The sequence below is a fragment of the Octopus sinensis genome, linkage group LG9, assembly GCF_006345805.1.
Source record: "Octopus sinensis linkage group LG9, ASM634580v1, whole genome shotgun sequence".
Taxonomy (NCBI): domain Eukaryota; kingdom Metazoa; phylum Mollusca; class Cephalopoda; order Octopoda; family Octopodidae; genus Octopus; species Octopus sinensis.
The window spans coordinates 44,372,080-44,390,099 of record NC_043005.1 but is presented as its reverse complement, the minus strand read 5'-3'; the positions used below and the strand labels follow the sequence as shown (position 1 = coordinate 44,390,099).

General features: G+C 34.9%; 1 protein-coding gene across 4 annotated transcripts in view; it reads left to right on the top strand.

Annotated features, from left to right (window-relative positions):
- Window positions 1-18,020, top strand: part of LOC115215869 — a 326,154-nt gene that overhangs the window by 118,463 nt on the left and 189,671 nt on the right. For all 4 annotated transcript variants that reach the window (XM_029785214.2, XM_029785213.2, XM_036505939.1 and 1 more), the window contains exons 4-5: window positions 140-379; window positions 16,848-17,027. In XM_029785214.2, coding sequence (XP_029641074.1) covers window positions 140-379; window positions 16,848-17,027 — 420 coding nt within the window. The remainder of the gene's footprint in view (window positions 1-139; window positions 380-16,847; window positions 17,028-18,020) is intronic.

The window sequence follows — 18,020 nt, the reverse complement described above, 5'->3', positions numbered from 1 at the left end:
TGAAAGAGTGTTGTGTATATGTGTGCATAAGAAAGAGAGAGAGAGAGAAAACGAGAAATATCATTTAAATTTTCTTTAACTCCCCAGACAATAAAATGCTATTAAATATTGTAAAGGACAATTTTCTTCTATTTCTTAGGCATCTATGCTGAAAGTACACGTAATTCAGCATGGATTTGTGTTAGTGATGATGGAACACTTTCTAGCCGTAATGAATCTCCAACTGCTGCTCGTTTGCCATCTATTAGTGATATTGAGAATGCAGAAGAAGTTGTCGTAGCAGCTACTGCTGCCGCTGCTGCTGCTGCTACTGCTGCTGCTGCTGCTGCTACTGTTGTTGTTGCTGATGGTAATTCTACTAAAAAACCGGATGATAATGGTAAGAAGTATTTGCTGTTTCTTTGAGAAAAGAACAAATTTTACTTTTGATCCTTGTTTCATTATGTATTTTCAACAGGGATTTTAAACTTCCTTTGTAAACGCCACTTACCATTTTTCTTTTCTTTCCAAGCTGGCATTGGCTGGCCATATCAAATGAGTTATTTTATCATGCTGTGGATTTTACATTAATCTCTTTTTTTGTATTTCCTTATTGATATACATTTCTTGTGTCATGTCATACAGAGTTCAATAAAATATTTGTCGGCTTTCACTTGCAATCCTTCCACGTTCAGAATTTTCAGTCAGTTGACAAGTTGAAATCTATGGAATAACATTTCATTTTTGTATTTGGTTTGCAAGATTCTTTATATGAGTTCATGTGTTGAAGCATATTCTGTTGTGTTTGGGGAGAGTCATTTTTTTTTGTGCCTTATAATGTAACACACTCACTGGTAAAATTTCCACTTATGTAGGAAAATAAAAATAAGAAATAAGTGAAACTTTTACCGGTGAATGTGTTACATTATAAGGCACAAAAAGAAAATGACTCTCCCCAGACACAACAGAATATGGAACCACAGTCACCTTAGATACACCTAATCATGAGCAAAAACACAAAAAATCATGCATTAATATCATCGATTCAATACATTATTTCAATATACAATATTCTCAATATACAGTTTTCGCACTACATAATAATAATAATAATAGCTTTGTACCCTGTCATAATACTAATACCTTCACAAAAATCATAATCATCATTTAATGTCTGTTTCCCATTCTGGCTTGGGTTGGAGAGTTTGACAAGAGCTGGCAAGCTGGAGGGCTGCACCAGGCTGCAGTTGTCTGCTTTAGCATGGTCTCTATGACTGGATGCCTTTCTTAATGCCAACCATTTCACAGTGTGTACTGGGTGCTTTTATGTGGTGTTGGCATAGGTGTTTTATATGTGGTTTTGGAATGGGTGTTTTATATGTGGGGCCAACATGCATGCTTTTTACATGGCAACAACATAGGTTTTTATATGCGGTGCCAGCACAAGGACTTTTTATATGGCACCAGTACCTGTGAAGTTGCCTAGTAGCTTGCAAGACAAGGATGACTCAATTGAGAGAGAGAGAGAGAGAGGAACTATGAGGTGTGGCCATGTTCCAGACAAGAGGCTGGAATATGAAAGAAGATCAGGGATAACTATCTTACTATAGAGGAGATACTTGGTAACCCCAGTAGGACAAGGAAACAGGGTGAGGTGGGTGCAAAGGAGAGAAAGATTGAGACAGTCAGAGTGAGAGAGAGCCTACCCATGGGGAACAGCGTTGGGGGAGGGCAGAGTATAAGTAGCACAGAGAGTATGCAGGAGATATTTAGAGACAGCAAGCGATGTTGAAAGGAAACTGGAGGGGCCTGCTGTGGGTGGTGGTGGGATTGGGGGAGATAGTTGTAGGTGAGTTTTGCTAGAGAACAGAGTTATGTGTGGGTGTGTGAAGAGAAGTGGGGTTATGGCTGTAAATCGATGGCCATGATTTTATGTAGCTTGTAGTCTCAATCCTTTGTCATCTCCTCAGTGAAGTTCAGTATCTGTAGATCCTTTATTGCCACTTCGTCCCATGTCTTCCTGGGTCTATCCCTTCCACAGGTTCCCTCCACATGTAGAGATCTGCACTTCTTTATGTAGCTACCTTCATCCATATGCATCACATGACCTTACCAGCACAGTCTTCTCTCCTGCACACAACAACTGAAGCCTCTTATATCCAATTTTTCTCTTAAATCATTTACACACTGACATTACTCGTCCAGTGGAGCTTGCTGTTAGAAAAAAAAAATAGAAAGAGAGAGATAACAAAAATCAATCTTCCTAATTCCTTCTTGACTTTTAGTTACTATGTTATGCAAACCAATTCTATATGTATACATTTGATTTATCTCAGATTTTTGGTCACAAATTCTGAAATAGATTATACCAAGCACAAGCATGATTGTGTTGTTAAGAAGCTTGTTTTGCAGCCACAAGGGTTTGGAGTTAAGGCCTAATGCCCTTTTACTTGGGAAAATGTCTTCTGTTGTTGCCCCAGGCTGATCTGAGCCTTCACTTTGTGGAACACCATAATGTGTGTGTTATGGTGCTATGGTGCTATGGTCAGGTCCCATCCCAAACTGCAGCGACAAAGTTCACCTGCTACAGTTCTCAGTGCATCATCACAGCCTCAAGGTCTTGGATACATTCCAGACCAGTATCTACAGTCAAGTTGTTGGTATAAATATGACAACGTTTTCCTCTTCTTTCATCATGGAGGCGCGTGGCTTAGCTGTTAGGGTATTGAACTCATGATTGTAAGATTGTGGTTTTGATTCCTGGACCGGGTAACACATTGTGTTCTTGAACAAAACACTTTATTTCATGTTGCTCCATTCCACTCAGCTGGCAAAAATGAGCAGTCCTGCGATGGACTGGTGTCCCATCCAGGTGGGAAATATATACACCATGGAAACCAGGAAATCGGCCCTTATGAGTGGGCATGACTGAGGAAGGTAATTTTACTTTATTTTACTTCTTCTTACATTACTATGAAGTGGTTTCCACAAGATTAATTTACATATTTCCAGTTCAGGGTAGTGCATGCAGTGATCAGATATTTGCAGCTGTCTTTGCCTGATTTTCTCGCTAACTTTGTGTTTGTGTCCCCATTCCACCTCATTTCTTGGAAGACCTATTTCTTTACTGCCCACAAGGGGCTACACACAGAGGGGACAAACAAGAACAGATAAACGGATTAAGTCGATTACATCGACCCCAGTGCGTAACTGGTACTTAATTTATTGACCCCGAAAGGATGAAAGGCAAAGTCGACTTCGGCGGAATTTGAACTCAGAACGTAATGGCAGACGAAATACGGCTACACATTTCGCCCGGCGTGCTAACGCTTCTGCTAGCTCGCCGCCTTTTCTTGGAAGACCATATACAAGGAAATGACTTCATAAACAATACACAAATAGGTTGCAAAATGTTTTTAAATCTGCAGATGTAAAACCAAATGTTATAATCTAAATATTATTGTTTCTAATTTAGGCAAAAGGCCAGCTAATTTGAGGAGAGTGGAGTTAGTCAATTATATCAACCCTTACCCCTATCCCATACATGACTGGTTACTTATTTAATCTGATTCTCTAACAATTCCAACACTATAACAACTCTTACAATCCCCTGACCCTTGGGAAAATAATAATTCCTCACCACAAATTTAAAGAGGCTGAGTATAATTAGTCGAAATGACACCATTACATGCCTGATAATCCTTTTATCAGTACTTCAATAGTGAACAAGAGGATGTAAATTTAGAATGTGCGGGAATGAAAGTAAATACTGTATAGTAGTTAGCTTAGAATTATATCATTTATGTCATTTTTTTTAATTAACCAAAGATATAATTGAGACTTGATTATTGTAAAACAAAAAATGCAGTTGTCTTTCACCTCTATCTGTTTTCATCCGCTTAATTTAAGTCGTTCCAGATTATCTTTCAAAAAATGTTTAACTAGATTTTTCATTAGAAAAAATATGATTTTGTGCTTGATTTAATTTTTGAAAATCAAAATTGTTCTGTCGAAAGCATTCCTTTTCTTAATCTGATATTTAAAGGTATCTTATAGGAGGTGTTACTGGTACCCATTTTGCTGCCTTTTCTCTGATACAGTTCTCAACTACAATCACCTCCCTCAGTTCTTCTCCCTCTCTCCACTGAGATGCCCTTGTCTGGCAAGCTACTTGGCGATCTTGTGGCTGTTGGCGTCATGTAAAATGCATCTGTGCTGGCCCCATGTAAAAAGCACCTGTGCTGGTACCACATTCAAAGCACTCATGCTGGTGCACATAAAAAGCATCCATGCTGGTGTCACATAAACAGCATTGATGCTGGCTCCACGTAAAAAGTACCTGTGCTAGTACTGCATACAAAGCAGCCATGCTGGCACCACAAAAAATGCACCTGTGCTTGTGCCACATAAACAACACCTATGTTGGTGCCATGTAAAAAGCATCCATGCTGGCTCCATGTAAAAAGCACCCATGTTGGCCCCCACATATAAAGCACCCAATACACTTTGTAAAGTTGTTGGTGTTAAGGGTATCTAGCTGTAGAAACCATGCCAAAACAGATGTCTGGAACTTGGTGCATCTCTTCAGCTTGCCAGCTCTTGTCAAACCATCCAATCCATGCCAGTATGGAAAACAAATGTTGAATGATGATAATGATGAACCATTATCCTAGTTTGTGATTTTGCAATGTATTATCCATCACCTATAATTCAATACTGTAATTCTTGTTTTAGTTTCTTATCCAATTCTAAAGTGTTTGGTAAGGAAAAAAAAGTATCTCAAATGCCATATTAAGAATGATTTTGTGTGTTAAAAAGTAGTTTTACTCATTGTATCCAATGACAGACAACATATTATTATGAATGTTATCAGCGATTCCAAAAATTTTTGATTGATTTCACTGGATTACCATAACAGACAGCATAAAAGCATATAGTTATTTCATCAATTTATGTGCAAAAAGAAAAGAATAGACAAGAAACAAAAATAAACAAAACTAAACTAAACAAACAAGTAAAGGAAGACTAACAATATCAAATCAATGTGTTATAATATGAAGAAAGGGAAGAAATTTCAACATTTCAGAAGGATGCTTTGCATTGTATTGTTTTTCTGCTCATAGATTGCCCTTTGGTCTACCATGTTGACACAAATTAAAAGTCCCAGATTATCTAGACACTGTATTTCATATAATTACTAATTACAGTATTGCTGACATTGCCATAAGATGCCAAGAGAATGTTCTTTTCTGCTCTAGGCACAAACCCTGAAATTTTGGGGGAGGGGGGCCAGTCGATTAATCAATTTATCGATCCCATAAGAATGAAAGGCAAAGTCAACCTCGGCAGAATTTGAACTCAGAACATAAAGACAGATGAAATACTGCTGAGCATTTCACCTAGCATGCTGACGTTTCTGCCAGCTCGTCACCTTGATGTCAAGAGAATGTTATTAACATTCAGTCACTGCAGTTGAAAATGAACAGTAATTCACTGCCTGGAAATCTTAGCTTATGCATCATACACAGAGTACCTCTGTGTATGGACTCAAATGAACAAACTCTGATACTTGTTAATATTGACTTAGCAAACTTTGTGAATTTACTCAAGATTGGCTGGCATTGTGACATCTGTTAGGTGCCATGTGTACCACTGACAATAGTAATTAAAAAAAGGCAGCAAGCTAGCGGAAATGTTAGTCCGCTGGGCAATATGCTTAGTGGTATTTCGTCTGTCTTTACGTTCTGAGTTCAAATTCTGTTGAGGTTGACTTTGCCTTTCATCCTTTTGGGGTCGATCAATTAAGTATTAGTTGTGTAGTGGGGTCAGTTTAATCGACTGACACCCTCTCCAAAAATTTCGGTCCTTGTGCCTAGAGTAGAGTAATAATTAAAAAAATAAATGATGAATTTGAAAAAAGTTTTAACTTAACTAAAGCCTCATTTCAACACAATCACATCAACGTCATCATTGTCATCATCATCATCATCATCTTCATCATCATGAACAATATCCATGTTCCATGCTGGTTGTATGATTTGACAGGATCCAATGAGCTTAGGGACTGCATTGCACTCCAGTGTCTGCTTTGGCATGGTTTCTATGGTCGGATGACCTTCCTAATGCCAACTGCATTACAGAATATACTAGGGGCTCTTTTTTATGCCACCAGCGCTTGTGAGGTTGCCATACAGGTCACAAGACTACAAAATCCAAGGTGTGTGTGTGTGTGAGTGAGGGGAGATCACTTTATGCTAGATGATGAGAGTTACAGTATGAAAGAAAGGAAGGGGCAGTACAGGCCCTTGTAGATGATATACATGACTCCTTTACAACGTTTAAAAAGGAGAGTGAAAATGAACCAGTAGGAGCTACAAAGAGAAAAATGGTGATCATAAGGTACCTAGATATCACATATTGTGTAATAGTTTATATTTTGCTATAATATATGCTTAAGTAAGAGAGTATTATAATACTTATTTCTTTTGTACTAGTAGATTCAAACATTAAATGATGTATTATGTTATCATACATGTATAGAACAAAATGAAAGTATGTAAACATAAAATACAAACAAACAAAATCATCTTAGCAAGCATGGAAAACAGATATCAAAGTATTGTTATATGCTACTGTATCTAACAGTGAATACAAAGGCAAGTTTGATGAATTAAGTAATGTCCTAGTTCAGAAATGAGAAAAAGGTTTTATATTTAAGTAGACATTGAAAAATATGCACTCAAAGAATTCTATTAATAAGTGCAGTTTATATAAAGTATTTTAATATCGCAATTGTCAAAATGATGATGGTTATGAATAATATTTGAATTGTTTACTATGCTGTAAAAATTCATATGCTATTTGACATATCTATTTGCATATCCTAAAGTAAAGTTATATTGTTATTTAAACTGAATCCAATACATATGTCATGTCACCTTCTTTGGTCCTTTATGGAAATACTGAAGTGTTATGCTATATAGTAATTAACATATTGAGTTTGCATTTTTCTTTATTCTACCATGTTTCCTGTTATATTACGTTTTTAGTGCTTTTTTTTAATGGCAAAACTTTATGCAGTAAAATGTAATGTAATATATATATATATATATATATATATATATATATATATATATATATTTATATGTGTATATATTCAGTAATCAATAATATTTTATAAGCTTAAAGCTTATAAGTGATCTCTGTGTATTGACTAAAGAAAATAGCCTAATACTGGGGCATATAAGCCCTTGATGTAAAAAGCGGATTTTCCATACAAATTGGATGGAAAATCCTTTTTCCTTTGTGGGCTTATTTACTCCAATATTAGAATACTAGGCTATTTCTCTTTAGTCAATACATGGTGATTGCTTATGATCTTTAAACTTATAAAATATTATCATTTACAGAATTGTCATTCATCACTGCTTCTCAAATCATCATCATCATATATGCATATGCACTCACACACACACACACACACATACACACATACATGGTCTGATCAGTAAGTATCCGCTCTCTTAGTAATGAAGCTAAAACATGCAGAGTGAAACCACCTGGCACAGATTGACCTTGAACTCTACTGTGCATGCGCACTAAATTTTAATGTTCTACTTTACTTCTGCTGTTCAGAGCAGTGTTTCGAAGGAACATATGTAGCATGTGATTGTCACATTGACCATGACAAAGAAAGTTGAGCAGAGAATCTGCATCAAATTTTGCTAAAATCTTGGCAATACCTGCTCAGAGGCCTATGCAAAGTTTTCAAAAGGTTTTCATCATTCTTGACACAATCAAGGAGATCTTGTGCAACTGAATCCCAAATGTCATTTTGGTCAGCTGAAAGCAGTTTTGGCGCAAACTTGGCAGACACACATCTCATACCCAAATCTTCAGTGATAATGGTCTGAACTGAACCATAACTAATCTGCACATCCTCTGATAACTCATGGATGGTAATTTGACAATTTTCCCTCCCAACTGCACACACATCTGCAATGTTTTTGTCAGTTCTGCTGGTTGCAGGTCTCCCAGAATGTTCGTCACTATCGACATCGTATCAGCCATTTTGGAAATGTCTGAACCACTCATACATTTGTGTGTGGCTCATACACCCCTCTCCATACACCTTCTATAACTTTGCGTAGGCTTCTGAACAGGTATCACCATGAGAACTTTCTCTGTCATGGTCAATGTGATGATTGCACACTACACATGTTCCTTCCAAGCACTGCTGTTAACAGTGAAAGTGGGCTAGAATGTTAAAACTTAGTGTGCATGCACAGCAGAGTCCAAGGTCAATCTGTACCAAGTGGCTTTGCTCTGTGTGCTTCAGCTTCGTTACTATGGCAACAGTCCGGATACTTATTGATCAGATCTTGTATGTATATATATATATATCTATATACACACACACATATACAGTCACACACATATACATATTCATATATATTACAAAATATCCTTCCTCAACTATTTTAGCTGTCCACTGTTAATATTAGCACAAGAGCTGGCAAAAGAGAATGCCAGGGAACTTTCAAATTCCATGCATTCAACAAATGAATGACATATCTATATGTATATATACATACAAAGAGAAAGAGAGAGAAGGAACTGTAAATGAAATAAAATAAATAATTTTACTTTTTACTTGTTGACTTAATGGATAACATTGCTAAATGTGAATGATTATAGCTCATGGAATATACATCCTGATCATTTTCTCAAAGTTTTCAAATAAACCTGAGATTAGTAACGTTCATTGAAGAATTTAAGTTAGTTGTAAATTAATAATTGTTTTCCATTTGAAGCCTGTTCTTAGCTAAATATTATGTATGCAGGTCAATCAAAGGTTGCCTAAGAGGTGTTAGTAGATTTCAGTAGACTGATAGAGAATCGATACTTTAAGTAGAGCAAATGCAAACATGCGGATAACAGTGTGAGCAGCCAAGTACTGGAGGCCTTGGAGCATTCAATGGTTTATGGGAAATAATCAATAATATATGTTTCTCTTTAACTAATTTAATGCTGGTGCTGTTTAAGTAACTACTGCTAATGCTGGTATCAAAGAGAACTTCTCTTTGTACGAAGGTTTAGACTAGATATAAATGATAGCAACAAAATATGGTGTTAGAAGACCAGTGATAACAGGGAACATACAGCCTACTGATGAGGTATGACTTGAATGAGATCTGTTAAGTATGCAGCCTGATTTTAAGCAACAGACTTTTAGTAAGTGGACTCAGAAAAGTAGTGTTTTAAATATAAGCAGCAGGTAACTGGAACTGGATGGATTCATCACCATCATCATTTATAGCCAAATGTGCTTGCAGATTCCCATTGAGAGACACAACCTCACCCACTCCATCCTTCTAGATCCAGGATTCACAACTTTATGTCAGGACCTACTTTTGAATTTGTTAAAATATGCCTGTGGCTTTTGTATATAACACTGTAACCCTGATGCCCATTTCATCATCATCATCATTGTTTAACGTCTGCTTTCCATGCTAGCATGGGTTGGATGATTTTGACTGAGAGCTGGTGAACCAGATAGCTGCACCAGGCTGCAAACTTTATCTGGCAGAGTTTCTACAGCTGGATACCCTTCCTAACGCCAACCACTCCGAGGGTGTAGTTGGTGCTTTTTACGTGCCACTGGCATGGGATTACTGGAAATTCTTATATGAGCAAAAATTAAAATATTCCTGAGATAAAAGTCTATTTAAATATTGTCAACTGCACAATGACTCACAAATGCTTTGAATCTTAAAACAAAAATTTTTAATCGTTTGGGGTTCTTTTGTGGTTCATGACCCACTTGTACTAGATCCTCAGCCAAGATGTCCTGGCTAATCTGGTTCAGTATTTGAAGTTGGTTTCAACAGTGTGATGTTCCAGTAAGCAGATAACATGGAGGTGCCTGTCTTCTACAAGGTGTAGTTGACCTTGACTTTTCTGTGAGAAGTCCTTCCACCATTTGACAGGGTTTATTTTTAATCCTACTGAAGCCCTACACACCTCTTTTCGACCTATTGAACTGGAATGAAGAAATCAGTCTAGTCACAGCCCACCTGGCAATGACATCAGGTGTAATGAGTTACATGGTACCAGTAGCAGATAGAACCAAGCCTAAGATAGTGAATAGATTCATAAATAGCCTAAATATATTACAATAAATGATTAAAATATATGGTTGCAGAGATATGTACGTAATGTCTGAAAGCATAATTCAGTTCAAATAGTGTTCTGAAAAATGTACATTGAAAGAATATATATATATACATATATATCAAAACAAAAAAGTTTACATATCACATTGATTTTGAATGTGTTTTAATTAAAGAAATATATGAAAAGGAAATTAGAGGAGGAAAACAATATCGCAATTTAAGAAATAAACTATTAAAACTGCATCAAATGCTGTCAACAAGACTAAAGTAAGAAATTGGGGAATGATATTTATAAATATTTAAAAATAACTATATTATGATAATTAGTGATAAAATATGAAATAGCTTTTCTGCTTAATTTATTTGATATCTCTCTTTATAATTCAAATCTATATATATGTATATAACTTGGCCTACTCACCTTACCAGTAGAATGGCATCATTTGAAAGCTAAAGCGATGCAAAGAGCATTGTGACCAATGATGTATAACAGCTTTCGATAGTATGGTCAGTCATATGATCACATGATATATATATATATATATATATATATATACACACACACAGTATTTTCTCTCTATTGCCTGTGTCACTCCTAAATATTTATTACAGCCAAAGAATAATAATGCACTGAGACAAAGTTTTATGTCTGTGAAATCAGCCATTGACCAATAATAAGAATACTGACACACAGAGACAATTTTCTTTTATCTTTTGTGTCTTACTTGTTGTAGTCATTGGACTGTAGCCATGGTGGGGCACCACCTTAACGGGTATAGTTGAACAAATCAACCCTGTACTTCTTTTTTAACCCTGGAAATTATTCTATTGATCTCTTTTGCTGAAATGCTAAGTTACAGGGATAGAGGACAAACACAAACACACACACACACACATATGTATTTATGACTAGCTTCTACATATTTTTTATCTCCCAAATCCACTCACATGGCATTGATTGGCCTGGGGCTATAATAGAAGAGACTTACCCAAGGTGCTGCACAGTCAGACTGAACCTGAAACCACATGATTGCAAAGCCAATCACAGACCCATGTCTGCACCTATAAACTGAAACTTTAATTGAAAGCATCTTTTTAATTAAAATTTTAATTGAAAATATCTTTTTAATTAAAAAAATTGTATTTAGATTACAGATGGATTTTTGTTTTAGAGCATTTATAGCTACAGTACATATTTTTGTATGTAAATGTATTTTTATGCATGTACACACACACACACACACATACACACACACACACACACACACACACACACGCACACGCACACACACAGTCGTATATAAGTATATATGTATAAATGATGGAATCTCCCATGGAAGACGACGGATGTATGAGCATTCAGTTTTTACTGAATGACCTACACAAATGATTTGTTTATTGCGATCAAATGTATGTGCCGTACATAAGCTCACTCCCTCCTTCAAATGAACATTATCTGTACAGGTGCACTTGTGTGTCACACATCAGATGTCAAAATGATTTCTGCACAATGTGAAATGAAGTATTTTCCTCAAGACCACAATGCCCCACATGCTCTTGGAATTGAACCCATAATCTAGCAACCATGAGTGCAACACCCTAAGCACTAGGCCATATGCCTTCACTCTATATAAATATATATATTTGTGTACTTCACTCTGCAGAGTGGTTGGTATTAGGAAGGGCATCTAGCTGTTAAAAACCCTGCCAAAACAGACATAGAAGCATGGTGCAGGCTCCTGCTTGTCCAACTCCTATCAAACTGTCCAACCCAGGCCAGCATGGAAGGGGGACGTTAAACGATGATGATGATGATTGTATGTGTGTGTCTGTGTTTGTGCATGCATAATACGTTTGGCTAACATTGTTTTAGAATTGAAATCTATTGAATTACAAATGAGTTCTGTTTGGGGCTTCCAAATGCCCAAATTATGAAATTGGGTCCCAGACTCCTAAAATTATTTTGACATATTTATTTACATTTGTAATTAGATTTTCTTACTTCAATTCAGATAATTAAAATTTTCAAAATCTACTTTCCACTGTAAACAAAATATTTATGCACTTCAAATACAAATGGAATATATTTATGTACAAAAAACCATACTTTTCAAAAAAGAAAAAAATTTAAATCTTTTTTTTTCTTTTGCATATTCTAAATCATTGATATTCAAAACAGAAATATAAAGTCTGCTTTAAAAAGAATAGCATAGTAAAAATGTTACTCGAGTGTCAAAAAGAAAAAAAAAGCCACTCTAAAATGAATAAGTACTGTTTTTTACATTGTCTAGACTCTGATGATATTGAAAAGTCATCATTATTTTACATCCATTTTTTTGTACTAGCATGGGTTAGATGATTGAACAAATTAGAGAACTTAGAGGCATAGGAGTGGCTGTGTGGTAAGTAGCTTGCTTACCAACCACATAGTTCCAGGTTCAGTCCCACTGCAGGGCAAGTGTCTTCTACTATAGCCTCGGGCCGACCAAAGCCTTGTGAGTGGATTTGGTAGATGGAAACTGAAAGAAGCCCGCTGTATATATGTGTATATATATATGTATGTATATGTTTGTGTGTCTGTGTTTGTCCCCCCAACATCACTTGACAACCGATGCTGGTATGTTTACATCCCCTTAACTTAGCGGTTCGGCAAAAGAGACCGATAGAATAAGTACTAGGCTTACAAAGAATAAGTCCTCAGGTCGATTTGCTCGATCGACTAAAGGCGGTGCTCCAGCATGGCCACAGTCAAATAACTGAAACAAGTAAAAGAGAGTAAAGAGTAACTGTACTATACTCCATCATAATCTTTGGCATGTTTTCTATGGCAAGATTCCCTTTTTAATGCCAACCTCTTTACAGAGTGTAGTGGGTGCTTTTTCTGTGACACCAGCATTTGTGAGATTGCCATCTAACTCTCATGACTAAGATCTTACTCACCTGTAAGTGGAGCAAAGAGAGAGGTGGCTTTATGCTAAGTGTTGACAAGTTAAAGCTACAGTCATTAGACTGAAGCCATGCTGGGGCACTTCCTTGAAGAAGTTTTACTCAAATGAATCAACCCAAGTACTAATTTTATTTTTTAAGCCTGGTACGTATTCTATTGATCTCTTATGCTGAACCATTAAGTTAAATGCACCACTGGTTGTCAAGTGGTGGTGGGGAACAAACACAGACATAAAGACAGATGTAAATATATATTTTTTTTTATTCTTTTACTTGTTTCAGTCAATTGACTGAGGCCATACTGGTGCACTGCTTTTAGTCGAACAAAATGACCCCTGGACTTATTCTTTGTAAGCCTTGTACATATTCTATCATTCTCTTTTGCTGAACCGCTAAGTTATGGGGATGTAACCACTAAATTATGGGGATGTAAATACACCAACATCGGTTATCATGCGATGGGGGGGGGGGCAAGCACAGACACAAATATATACATGTATATATATATACAACAGGATTGTTTCAGTTTCCATCTACCAAATCCACTCACAAGACTTTGGTCAGCCCAAGGCTTTATTAGAAAACACTTTCCCTAGGTGCCATGCAGTGGGACTGAACCTGGAACCATATGGTTGGGAAGTAAGCTTTATACCACACAGCCATGCCTGCACCTGTAAAAGAAGTTGTCCAAGGTACCACAGTATAGGATTAAACCCAGGATCTTATAAATGTGAAGCGAAACTTCTTAACCAATGAACTATGCTGCTCCGCTTGAATAAGCCATGTAGAGCACTGAAAGGTGATCTCAAGACACTGAGCCTAATGAAGAAGATGACAAAGGACTGAGATATCTGGAGACTTGCTGTACTCAAGAAAACTCATCCACCACAGGAGAATTGTTAATGCTCTCATCCCAGCTGAAGGCTTTTTCCTTTTTGCAGTGTCATGGAACGAGCACCTGTGCTAGTGCTGCATAAAAAGCACCCGTGCTGATGCCACATAAAAGGCACTCGTAATTGTGCCAAGTTTTATTTTGCAATTATTTATTTGAAATACAAAATTATTAAATATGTTTTTTAATTAAAAATGTGTTCTCAACATTTTTCTTTACTTTTTGTTACTTTTTTTTCTGCTGTCAATATGTTTCCAATGAAAAAGGCTGTAAGTTGGCAGAATTGTTAGCACTCTGGGCTGAATGCTTAGTGGCATTTTGTCTGTCTGTATGTTCTGAGTTCAAATTCTGCAAAATCAACCTTTTGGGGTTGATGAAATAAGTACTAGTTGAGTACTGGGGTTGATGTAATCAACTTACCCCCCCCCCCCCACCTCCACCACAAAAAAAAAAAAAAAACTTGCTGGCTTTGTATGAAAATTTGAAATCAGTATGTTTCCAATGACATTAAGGTGGCAAGCTGGCAGACTTGTTAGCATGCCAGGCAAAATATTTAGTGACAATTTGTCCATTTTTATGTTCTGAGTTCAAATTCTGCTTAGCATAAAGCTGCCTCACTCTTTGACTTTGCCTTTCATCCTTTCAGGGTTGATAAAGTAAGTTCCAGTTGAACATTGGGATCAATGTAAATGACTTACTCCTCCCCACTGAAATTGCTGGTCCTGTGCCAAAACTTGGAATCAGTACGTTTCCAATGAAATGTTGTCCATTGTTTTAGTGTTGAAATTTATCAAATTCCAAATGAGTTTTGTTTTAGGCTTCTAAATGTCCAAATAATGAAATTAGATCCTAGACTCCTAAATTTAAAAATCAAAAGACAAAAATTGTTTTAAGGTTAGTACAATTAATATAATTCTTATGATGTACCAACCACAATTTTCACATTTTAATTTATCAAGTTATTATCTAATGTCCTCCAAGTGTTTTGTTCCACTGTGAATTGGTTTCTCCAACCTGCTTTATCCATGACAGAAATATTACATGTCCCTTTTATTATTGATAGAGATACCCTTTTTTTAAAAAAAAAAATTACTATGAAATCATTACATTTATCATTTGGTCAGTTAACCATTTCAGATTTAGCTGTTATTCTTAACGATATTTGAAGGTTATTATCTCTTGCATATGATAAAATAACATTTTAAAATTAAGATCAATATCACACTTTATAACCTCTACAATACAGTGTTTCTTATAGCACCACAAGTTTATTACATGCATTACTTTAATTATAATTACATTTCATTCTATATCTATTGTCATATATGGATAAGCATTTATAAAATCTTCTCTGTATGGAATATTATCTTATTTGGTAATACTTTAATGATGTTTATTATTATTATTATTATTATTATTAATATTATTGGTAGTAGTAGTAGTAGTAGTAGCAGTAGCAGCAGCAGCATCTATACCATACAGTTAAATCTTAATATAATTGAACAAGATTTGTTATTGTCCTGAAAAGCTGATATCTTCCTTCACAAAATTTCACACACATGCATACACCCACTCTCTCTCTCTCTCTCTCTCTCTCTCACACACACACACACACAAACAGACAGACAGACAGACAAACACACACACACAAACATACATACACACACGTATATATATATATATATAAAATTAGGCTATGTTCAATTTTGCTAATAAAAGGTGATGTGACCTATTTATCCCACGATGAAAAAAAAAAAATTCAATGTTAGTTGGAAGAGTTCAAAATAAAGAAAAAACCTACAAGAAGTTTGATGTGTTTCCATATTGTATTCTTGGTTTCTTTTCTCTACTAATAATCAAATGCAATAGTGTTACTGAGTAGATTATCATATGTTTTTTTGTTTATTATCCTCTCATACACTCATATTTATTTCACTTTGCTCTTTCGCAATACTTTCACATCCATACAAACAGTAACAAACAAGTGTGTGAAGGGTGGGGAATGTGCTTAGAATATGAACAGATCATGTTATTTATATTCTTTGTTTTGCCATACTATGTTATGGTAAATCACAAAATACTTATTATTTTCTATAAAACACAATATTCTTCCTAAAGCTCTGGAAGAATTAAGACAGCCGTCACAAATACAAATGAAGTAAATAAGAATGTTGACATGATCAAACTTAAACACATAAAGACAGCAATGTGAAGCTTTTCTACATTTAATCAAATATATTTTGTTTTCTTGAACTTTGGAATGTGATGGTATGTTGGTATAAGTATATTGATTTTGATGTAGCATTGGTGAATAATTTTGGTTATTGGATATACTTGGTTCAATTTCATTTCTACTGTTTCTCAACTATATTAATTGAATTAAAATTTCATTATTTGATTTGATATTTTACTCCTTCTAGCTAGACTTGAATTTGAAACAGAAAAATTAACATAGACTCAATGAATTAATTTATTATATGCAACACAAATTAACGATATTTTTCTAGGCAATTTATTTCTATAACTTAGAAACAAGCAAAATTTAAAACCTGTTTAATGTAGACTTTTACCTTCATTAACCTTCTGCTTTACCTGATAACTATTTTAAAGCTGTAGGAATATTTCAGATAATGTCTCTTTGAAACTTTAATCTCTTGTTTAATTTCTTGAATTTATGTAATAAGTTTTAGAATATTTAAATAAGATTGCATTGGATATATTTACAACTATTACTTTCCATGTTTTCTTTTATTTTTCTTTCTTTTTTCTTTATTTCAAATGAGTGAAAATACTATTTTCTGATTTGAGATGCTGTTAAAAAAATTTTATTTTTCTGATTTTTCTGTTTCTTTCAGAGGTATTTTTGGAGAGTAAAGCTGACTGTCAAGTGCCTTCAAACCACAAACGGTCTGAGTCAAATGCAACCACAGTTTCAGAAAATAGCTTCCGAAGACAGTTTCTTCATCGAAACAAAAAAGTAGTTTTACGCAAAGATAGTCAAACTGAATATCAAAGATTTTCTGCTAAATTCTTAGGTGAGTAAAGCATTGAAGTCAAAATTTCTTACATAATATTTTATGTGAAGAAAACCATATAAGTTTTGATTTAACTCTTACTATTTCATAGAGATTTCCCTCGAAATTAAGACACCTATTTGTTTACTTATATTCTTGTTTATTAAAACGTTATTTTTATTCTTCATTTTGTTGATAGGCCTAAAACTATTATCTCAAGTGAGTATAGTCGTCAAACATTTAAGTCGTGTTGTAATCAGACACTTTAAATGTAACCCCTTTGTAAACACTAGTGATATGTCTGGTAATCTTTTTTGTTTGTTTATATTCATTTTTTTTTGCCCTCATGTATTTTGTCTCTCTATTATAATTAGTATTTTCTCTATTTAATTCTAGATCTTTCTCCCCTTGTTATTATAATATGAGTGATTGTTTAGATGTCCATAGCCCAGTCTCTCCTGCTCTGTGTCTGATTCTGACTCCATTAAACACTTAGTTCTAATATCGTTATGCTTGTAATTATTATTGATTAAATTCTCCAGCTAATTTCATTTTGCCTCTCTGATAATTTTGATCAAATTAATAAATACTAGTTATATAAATAAACAGTTCAAAATGAAATTAAAATTACTCTTTTTTTTTATATAAATGTTCTCTTTTTTTCATTGTAGTTAAAGTGCATTTAAATTTTAAATATGGTTTCTTAATTTTGATATTTGATACATTTGGTTTTTGTTCTGTCGATATTTATTTAAATAATCAGAAAATTTTTGTCCTTCTTTAGTTTAATTTCACAAATAATTTTTTATTACAGTATATAGTTAAATATTAAATAAGATGGCACAAAATAAACTGAAAATTGTCTCTATAGCTAGCAAACTATGTAAGGTATCACACAGACTCAATGTCTCTCTCTCCTTTACACTCTATCTTTTCTGCCTCTCTCTCACTCTGCATATGTGTGTGTGCGTGTGTGTGTAATGAAACTGAAAGCTTATCTCACAACACAAGTTC